Source organism: Salmo salar, chromosome ssa23 (assembly GCF_905237065.1).
Source record: "Salmo salar chromosome ssa23, Ssal_v3.1, whole genome shotgun sequence".
Lineage (NCBI taxonomy): Eukaryota > Metazoa > Chordata > Actinopteri > Salmoniformes > Salmonidae > Salmo > Salmo salar.
In genome coordinates this window covers 47,551,987-47,561,726 of record NC_059464.1, presented here as the reverse complement: position 1 = coordinate 47,561,726, position 9,740 = coordinate 47,551,987, and the positions used below count along the sequence as shown (strand labels likewise).

General features: G+C 42.5%; 1 protein-coding gene across 1 annotated transcript; it reads right to left on the bottom strand.

The window, feature by feature from the left end:
- Positions 1–6,493: 6,493 nt before the first annotated feature.
- LOC106584805 (protein FAM180A-like) lies at positions 6,494–8,450 on the bottom strand. The gene is made up of 3 exons (XM_014170402.2): positions 8,176–8,450; positions 7,832–7,905; positions 6,494–7,593 (listed from the first exon to the last, which is right to left on the bottom strand). The coding sequence occupies exons 1-3, from the start codon at positions 8,282–8,284 to the stop codon at positions 7,240–7,242; spliced, it is 537 nt and encodes a 178-aa protein (XP_014025877.1). The 5' UTR covers positions 8,285–8,450; the 3' UTR covers positions 6,494–7,239.
- Between the last annotated feature and the right edge of the window lie 1,290 nt (positions 8,451–9,740).

Sequence of the window (9,740 nt, the reverse complement as noted above, 5' to 3'; positions counted from 1 at the left end):
CGTGCCGTCCTTGGCCAGCTCTCCTGCTATCTCTCTCAAAATGACCTTCTTGATCCAAATCAGTCAGGTTTCAAGACTGGTCATTCAACTGAGACTGCTCTTCTCTGTGTCACGGAGGCTCTCCGCACTGCTAAAGCTAACTCTCTCTCCTCTGCTCTCATCCTTCTAGACCTTTGGCCTTTCTAGGGAGTTTTTCCTAGGGAGTTTTTCCTAGCCACCGTGCTTCTTTCACATGCATTGCTTGCTGTTTGGGGTTTTAGGCTGGGTTTCTGTACAGCACTTTGAGATTTCAGCTGATGTACGAAGGGCTATATAAATAAATTTGATTTGATTTGATTTAGACCTATCTGCCGCCTTTGATACTGTGAACCATCAGATCCTCCTCTCCACCCTCTCCGAGTTGGGCATCTCCGGCGCGGCCCACGCTTGGATTGCGTCCTAGCTGACAGGTTGCTCCTACCAGGTGGCGTGGCGAGAATATGTCTCCGCACCACGTGCTCTCACCACTGGTGTCCCCCAGGGCTCTGTTCTAGGCCCTCTCCTATTCTCGCTATACACCAAGTCACTTGGCTCTGTCATAGCCTCACATGGTCTCTCCTATCATTGCTATGCAGACGACACACAATTAATCTTCTCCTTTCCCCCTTCTGATAACCAGGTGGCGAATCGCATCTCTGCATGTCTGGCAGACATATCAGTGTGGATGAGGGATCACCACCTCAAACTGAACCTCGGCAAGACAGAGCTCCTCTTCCTCCCGGGGAAGGACTGCCCGTTCCATGATCTCGCCATCACGGTTGACAACTCCATTGTGTCCTCCTCCCAGAGTGCGAAGAACCTTGGCGTGACCCTGGACAACACCCTGTCGTTCTCCACTAACATCAAGGCGGTGACCCGATCCTGTAGGTTCATGCTCTACAACATTCGCAGAGTACGACCCTGCCTCACACAGGAAGCGGCGCAGGTCCTAATCCAGGCACTTGTCATCTCCCGTCTGGATTACTGCAACTTGCTGTTGGCTGGGCTCCCTGCCTGTGCCATTAACCTCTTGGGGCTAGGTGGGACGCTAGCGTGCCACCCGTGGTGCACTCCATCAACAGCAGGTGCATTTCAAGAGCGGCAAATTTGAATCCAAATAAATGTCAAAATTCAAATTTTTCAAAAATACAACTATGTTACACCATTTGAAAGATAAACATCTCCTTAATCTAACCACGTTTTACGATTTCAAAAAGGTTTTACGGCGAAAGCATAAATTTAGAGTATGTTAGGACAGTACATTTACAAGAGTTGTGTGTAATGTTTTGTCAAGTCAAAGACAGGGTCACCAAAACCATAAAACCAGCTAAAATGATGCACTAACCTTTTACAATCTCCATCAGATGACACTCCTAGGACATTATGTTAGACAATGCATGCATTTTTAGTTCTATCAAGTTCATATTTATATACAAAAACAGCGTTTTACTATGGCATTGATGTTGAGGAAATCGTTTCCCTCCAATAACCGGCAGTCAAGTCAGCGTCAGAAATTAAATAATTAAAATTAGAAAACATTGGTAAAATATTATATTGTCATTTAAAGAATTATAGATTTACATCTCTTGAACGCAATCAACTTGCCAGATTTAAAAATAACCTTACTGGGAAATCACACTTTGCAATAATCTGAGCACTGCGCCCAGAAAAATACGCGTTGCGATACAGACTAGACGTCATGTTGGGGAGATCTAAAATCGAAAATACTATGTAAATAATCCATTACCTTTGATTCTCTTCATCAGATGTCACTTCCAGGTATCACAGGTCCATAACGAATGTAGTTTTGTTCAAAAAAGCTCATCATTTATGTCCAAAAATCTCCGTCTCGTTAGCACATGATGTAAGCCAGCCGGACTTCTCGTCATGAACGAGGGGAAAAAATATATTTCCGTTCGTTCAAACATGTCAAACGTTGTATAGCATAAATCATTAGGGCCTTTTTTAACCAGAACATGAATAATATTCAAGGTGGACGAATGCATACTCTTTTATAACGTATTGGAACGAGGGTACCCAACATGAAGTAGCGCGCCAGGTGTCTAATGGGACATCACCGTTCCATGGCTCTTGTTCGGTCAGATCTCCCTCCAGAAGACTCAAAACACTTTGTAAAGGCTGGTGACATCTAGTGGAAGCAATAGGAAGTGCCAAAATATTCCTAAACCCCTGTGTTTTTCAATGGGATAGGTTTAAAGTCAATACAACACATCAGGTATCCACTTCCTGTCAGAAAATGTCTCAGGGTTTTGCCTGCCAAATGAGTTCTGTTATACTCACAGACACCATTCAAACAGTTTTGGAAACTTTAGAGTGTTTTCTATCCATATATAATAAGTATATGCATATTCTAGTTACTGGGTAGGATTAGTAACCAGATTAAATCGGGTACATTTTTTTTATCCAGACGTGCAAATGCTGCCCCCTAGACCCAACAGGTTAAACCCCTACAACTCATCCAGAACGCCGCAGCCCGTCTGGTGTTCAACCTTCCCAAGTTCTCTCACATCACCCCGCTCCTCCGCTCTCTCCACTGGCTTCCAGTTGAAGCTCGCATCCGCTACAAGACCATGGTGCTTGCCTACGGAGCTGTGAGGGGAAAGGCACCTCCGTACCTTCAGGCTCTGATCAGGCCCTACACCCAAACAAGGGCACTGCGTTCATCCACCTCTGGCCTGCTGGCCCCCCTACCTCTGAGGAAGCACAGTTCCCGCTCAGCCCAGTCAAAACTGTTCGCTGCTCTGGCACCCCTATGGTGGAACAAGCTCCCTCACGACGCCAGGACAGCGTCAAACAGAGTCAATCACCACCTTCCAGAGACACCTGAAACCCCACCTCTTTAAGGAATACCTAGGATAGGATAAAGTAATCCTTCTAACCCACCCCCCAAAAAAAAAGAAGATATAGATGTACTATTGTAAAGTGGTTGTTCCACTGGATATCATAAGGTGAATGCACCAATTTGTAAGTCGCTCTGGATAAGAGCATCTGCTAAATGACTTAAATGTAAATGTAAATGTAAATTGAAAAATTAACTATTTTTATAATTACGTGATTAAAACCTTTTAAGGATTTTCACATTTTTTTTCAATTTTCTTCTAAAATGACATACCCAAATCTACCTGTAGCTACCTGTAGCTCAGGCACTGAACCAAAGCATGATTATTCTTGTTACCATTTCAAAGGAAACACTTTGAACTTTGTGGAAATGTGAAAGGAATGTAGGAGAATATAACAGAATAGATCTGTTAACCTCTTATGGCTAGGGGGCAGTATTTTCACGGATGGATAAAAAACGTACCCGATTTAATCTGGTTACTAATCCTACCCAGTAACTAGAATATGCATATACTTATTATATATGGATAGAAAACACCCTAAAGTTTCTAAAACTGTTTGAATGGTGTCTGTGAGTATAACAGAACTCAAATGGCAGGTCAAAACCTGAGAGATTCCTTTACAGGAAGTGGCCTGTCTGACCATTTCTGGAACTTCTTTGCCATCTCTATCTTTTACTAAGGATCTCTGCTCTAACGTGACACTTCCTACGTCGTCCATAGGCGCTCAGAGCCCGGGAAAAACCTGAATGTCGTCATCCCAGCCCCAGGCTGAAACACATTATCGCCTTTCTCAAGTGGCCAATCAAGGTACTCTGGGCTTAGGTGCGTGACCTGGTCGCCCCCGTCTTTGTGATTTTTTCCTCTGTTTGCCGAAAAGGAGATTCCCGGTCGGAATATTATCGCTTTTCTACGAGAAAAATGGCATAAAAATTGATTTTAAACAGCGGTTGACATGCTTCGAAGTACGGTAATGGAATATTTAGAATTTTTTTGTCACGAATTGCGCCATGCGCACGACCCTTCTTTACCATTTCGGATAGTGTCTGGAACGCACAAACAAAACGCCGCTATTCGGATATAACGATGGATTATTTTGGACCAAACCAACATTTGTTATTGAAGTAGCAGTCCTGGGAGTGCATTCTGACGAAGACAACAAAGGTAATGAAACTTTTGTAATAGTAAATCGGAGTTTGATCAGGGCTAAACTTGGTCGGTGTCTAAATGGCTAGCCGTGATGGCTGGGCTATCTACTGAGAATATTGCAAAATGTGCTTTCACCGAAAAGCTATTTTAAAATCGGACACATCGAGTGCATAGAGGAGTTCTGTATCTATAATTCTTAAAATAATTGTTATGTTTTTTGTGAACGTTTATCGTGAGTAATTTAGTAAATTCACCGGATGTTTGCGGGGGGTATACTAGTTCTGAACGTCACATGCTAATGTAAAAAGCTGGTTTTTGATATAAATATGAACTTGATTGAACAAAACATGCATGCATTGTATAACATGATGTCCTAGGGTTGTCATCTGATGAAGATCATCAAAGGTTAGTGCTGCATTTAGCTGTGGTTTTGTTTTTTGTGACATTATATGCTACCTTGAAAAATGGGTGTCTGATTATTTCTGGCTTGGTACTCTGCTGACATAATCTAATGTTTTGCTTTCGCTGTAAAGCCTTTTTGAAATCGGACAGTGTGGTTAGATAAAGGAGAGTCTTGTCTTTAAAATGCTGTGAAATAGTCATATGTTTGAAAAATTGAAGTTTTTGTATTTTTGAGGAATTTGTAATTCGCGCCACGCCTATCATTGGATATTGGAGCAGGTGTTCCAGCCATAATGGGTAACTGGGGATTTTTACACATAACCCTGAGCATGATGGGATGTTAATTGTTTAATTAACTCAGGAACCACACCTAAGTGGAAGCACCTGTTTTCAATATAAACTCAGCAAAAAAAGAAAGGTCCTCTCACTGTCAACTGCGTTTATTTTCAGCAAATTTTACATGTGTAAATATTTGAATGAACATAACAAGATTCAACAACTGAGACATAAACTGAACAAGTTCCACAGACATGTGACTAACAGAAATGGAATAATGTGTCCCTGAACAAAGGGGGGGTCAAAATCAAAAGTAACAGTCAGTATCTGGTGTGGCCACCAGCTGCATTAAGTACTGCAGTGCATCTCCTCCTCATGGATTGCACCAGATTTGCCAATTCTTGCTGTGAGATGTTACCCCACTCTTCCACCAAGGTACTTGCAAGTTCCCGGACATTTCTGAGGGGAATGGCCCTAGCCCTCACCCTCCGATCCAACAGGTCCCAGACGTGCTCAATGGGATTGAGATCCGGGCTCTTCGCTCGCCATGGCAGAACACTGACATTCCTGTCTTGCAGGAAATCACGCACAGAACGCGCAGTATGCCTGGTGGCATTGTCATGCTGGAGGGTCATGTCAGGATGAGCCTGCAGGAAGGGTACCACATGAGGGAGGAGGATGTCTTCCCTGTAACACACAATGTTGAGATTGCTTGCAATGACAACAAGCTCAGTCCAATGATGCTGTGACACACCGCCCCTGACCATGACGGACCCTCCACCTCCAAATCGATCCCGCTCCAGAGTACAGGCCTCGGTGTAATGCTCATTCCTTCCACGATAAACGCGAATTCGGTCATCACCCCTGGTGAGACAAAACCGTGACTTGTCAGTGAAGAGCACTTTTTGTCAGTCCTGTCTGGTCCAGCGATGGTGGGTTTGTGCCCATAGGCTACGTTGTTGGCGTTGACGTCTGGTGAGGACCTGCCTTACAACAGACCTACAAGTCCTCAGTCTAGCCTCTCTCAGCCTATTGCGGACAGTCTGAGCACTGGCGGAGGGATTGTGTATTCCTGGTGTAACTCGGGCAGTTGTTGTTGCCATCCTGTCCTTGTCCTACAGGTGTGATTTTCGGATGTACCGATCCTGTGCAGGTGTTGTTACACATGATCTGCCACTGCAAGGACGATCACCTGTCCGTCCGGTCTCCCTGTATCTGTCTCCCTGTACCTGTCGCGCTGTCTTAGGCGTCTCACAGTACAGATATTGCAATTTATTGCCCTGGCCACATCTGCAGTCCTCATGCCTCCTTGCAGCATGCCTATGGCACGTTCACGCAGATGAGCAGGGACCCTGGGCATCTTTCTTTTGGTGTTTTTCAGAGTCAGTAGAAAGGCCTTTTTAGTGTCCTAAGTTTTCATAACTGTGACCGTAATTGCCTACCGTCTGTTTATTTTTTATTTATGTTATTTCACCTTTATTTAACCAGGTAGGCCAGTTGAGAACAAGTTATCATTTACAACTGCGACCTGGCCAAGATAAAGCAAAGCAGTGCGACAAAAACAACAACGCAGAATTACACATGGGATAAACAAACGTACAGTCAATAACACAATAGAAAAATCTAAGCTGTTAGCGGTTAGTCTGTAAGCTGTTAGTGTTAAGGTTAACGACCGTTCCACAGGTGCATGCTCATTAATTGTTTATGGTTCATTGAACCAGCATGGGAAACAATGTTTAAACCCTTTACAATGAAGATCTGTGAAGTTATTTGGATTTTTACAAATGATCTTTGAAAGACAGCGTCCTGAAAAAGGGACGTTTCTTTTTTTTCTGGGTTTACTTTGTGTCCCTCATTTACTCAAGTGTTTCCTTTAATTTTGTCAGTTACCTGGATTTATTTGTAATCTGTTTGTTTCTTATTCAAGTCATGTGTTTTATTGAAAATGTTCCATTCCCATTTGTTATAAACAGGGACAATTGTGACTTTGACTCCACACAACATAACATCCACAGATGTTTGAAATATGTCTCACAAGATTGATCGCTGTTCTACAGTGTTTCCAAGATATATCTTGTGTTTCAGATGTTTTATATACCTCTGCTTCTGGTGATAAGTTGTTACTTTTTTATAAACTTTTTATACTTTATTAAAAAAATAAATTTGAGCTTGAACTTGATTGTGTATTTATTCTTCACCTTAAACTGATGAATAGTTAGCCTTGTCCCTTAAACTGATGAACAGTTAGCCTTGTCCCTTAAACTGATGAATAGTTAACCTGGTCCCTTAAACTGATGAATAGTTAGCCTGGTCCCTTAAACTGATGAATAGTTAGCCTGGTCCCTTAAATTGATGAATAGTTAACCTGGTCCCTTAAATTGATGAATAGTTAACCTGGTCCCTTAAACTGATGAATAGTTAGCCTGGTCCCAGGTCAGTTTGTGCTGCCTTGCCAACTCCTGTCTTACCAACTGGTATTTTGCAATACAGCACAAACAGATCTGGGACCAGGCTAATGAACAGTCTGTATTCAAATCTAAGTAAATGTTGTGATGGCTTCCGGTCTACGCAGTTCGTTGACTGTAACATTAGCTAAACGTTTCAGCACCTCTCCCCATTTCTCCTGTTCCTCCTCTCTCTCCTGGAGCTTGGCCTGGTGGGCAGAGTAGACTATGCCCAGGATGAGGCTCTCAAAGAGGGGTGCAGCCAGAGGGATAGCCCCTCTCTGGTCCTCCAGGTCCTTCACCATCTGCTCCATGGAAAAGAGGGTCTTGGGGATGTTGTCGTTGATGCGAGCCAGGAAGGCCCGTCCCTGCCTCATGGATGCCATCTCCAGGTCCAGCAAGATGATGTTGTTGTCTTTGTCGATCTCTACTCCACCCAACAAGAACTGTATGGAGAGGAAAGAAACGAATGATCAGTGAAATGTGGGTAGATAATAAAATATGTATAAGAAAGAAGTTTAGGACATGGGTGAGTTGGGGAAAAACAAAAAGTTTGACAACATGCCCATTAAAGTGTAGCTTGGTCTCAGATCTGTTTGTGTTTTCTTGCTGACTTTGATGGTCATTGTCAGTAGGACAGCCCAAACTGATCTGGGACCAGGCTAATAGAAGTGTAACTCCAACCTCAAACATCAGGTTTGCATCACTGAGGGATTGGCCATGGGTAGGAAGATCGCCATGTACGGCACCAGACACGTCTGAGAGAGAAAAATGTTGTTCCTTTAAAATGATTCACTATGAGAAACAAATATTGTTACACTCAGGACCATTGCATATGAACATTTGCATATTGATAAAGAGTTTCAAACTGAACGTCCATTCAGAACCTGTTGTGGTATTCTATCACATTATATAACATACTAATTATGTAACTGTGGATATCTACTCAAGGCATGGCATTCAAGACACAGAATATTTAAAATATCTAAAGACAATAACACTAACTATAAATGACTCTTATAACTCACCATCTAAGAGATTCTGAAGCCATAGAGTCCCCAGAATGACCCAGACGAGGATTCCAAGTTGAGATTTTGTCACCATTTCTCTTTTGTGAACGTATAACTCTGATTGCATGATGGTTTCTTTGCCTCCTGTCTTTCCTTAGCTTCTACTTCAAGTTCTTTTTTATAGACTAAAAACTCAGTGCGATAGCCAGTGAGTTAAAGGCTAGAATGCCATACATTCTTCAACCTAGGAAACAAGGCATCGGGGCCAGTTGGCTCATAGGTTTACAGCACAGTTACAGTTTACACTACTGTTCTTCAATCCTGGTCCTACTGGGTGTACAGGCTCATTATTCCAGCCAGTACACACCCAACTGTTCAACTACCGTAATCACTAAGCCATTAACTGAATGTGTGTTAGTATTTGAACCAAGTCAATAACACAATAGAAAGGTCTATATACAGTGTGTGCAAATGAAGTAAGATTAGGGAGGTAAGGCAATAAATAGGCCATAGTGGCGAAATAATTACAATTTAGCAAATACACACTGGAGTGGTAGATGTGCAGAAGATGAATGTGCAAGTAGAGATACTGGGGTGCAAATAAGAAGGAAAAAAAATACATCTAAATAAAATAAATAACAAAATGGGGATGAGGTAGTTGGGTGGGCTATTTACAGATGGGCTATGTACAGGTGCAATGATCTGTAAGCTGCTCTGATAGCTGATGCTTAAAGTTAGTGAGGGAGATATGAGTCTCCAGCTTCAGTGATTTAGTGACAGCACCACAGATTTAGTGACAGCACCACAGATTCACTGGCAGCATCAGCTGAGCTATGTCGTCACTAGTTACCACAGCACAAAGTGATAAACCTCACCTAATTCTATAATTTCTCTTCTTAAATTGTGATTTTAAACCTAACCACACTGATAACCGTATGCCTAACATGCTGTCTACACCGGGATGTTGATTTTGTCCATCCACACCAGACATGATCAGGACATGCAGGCTGAAATATCAAAACAAACTCTTAACCAACTATATTAATTTGGGAACAGGTCAAAACACATGAAACGTTCATGGATATTTAGCTAGCTAGCTTGCTGTTGCTAGCTCATTTGTCCTATTTAGCTCGCTAGCTTGCTGTTGCTAACTCATTTTTCCTGGGATATAAACATTGGTTTGTTATTTTACTTGAAATGCACAAGATCCTTTTTTCCTGGATCTTTTGTAAAATTTTGACCCATTTTGAGTCACACAAAATCTTGTTCTCTACTCCGACAATTAACCCACAGATAAATGGGGTAAATGTAGTTTCTAGTAATCTCTTCCTCTTCTTCTGTGGACTTTATGTGTCAGTTGGCAACGAACTTTAAGGTGCATTTTCACCACTAACTGGACTGGAGTGTGGACCTCAGTTCAGCTTTCAATCACCCACATGGGTATATGCTCCTAAAAACCAATGAGGAGATGGGAGAGGCTGGACTTGCAGCGCATCGAAAAATAGAACCAAGTTCTATTTTAGCGCCTGTGTTACGTGACTTTGTGGTAACTAATGGAAACCGCAGAGGAGCTGGGCAAAGAA

Coding starts and splice junctions, on each gene's coding strand:
- LOC106584805 (XM_014170402.2), bottom strand. CDS start 8,284: ATGCAATCAGAGTTATACGTTCACAAAAGAGAAATGGTGACAAAATCT. Junction 7,906..8,175: donor GCTTCAGAATCTCTTAGATG/GTGAGTTATAAG, acceptor TTTCTCTCTCAG/ACGTGTCTGGTGCCGTACAT. Junction 7,594..7,831: donor ATGCAAACCTGATGTTTGAG/GTTGGAGTTACA, acceptor CTCTCCATACAG/TTCTTGTTGGGTGGAGTAGA.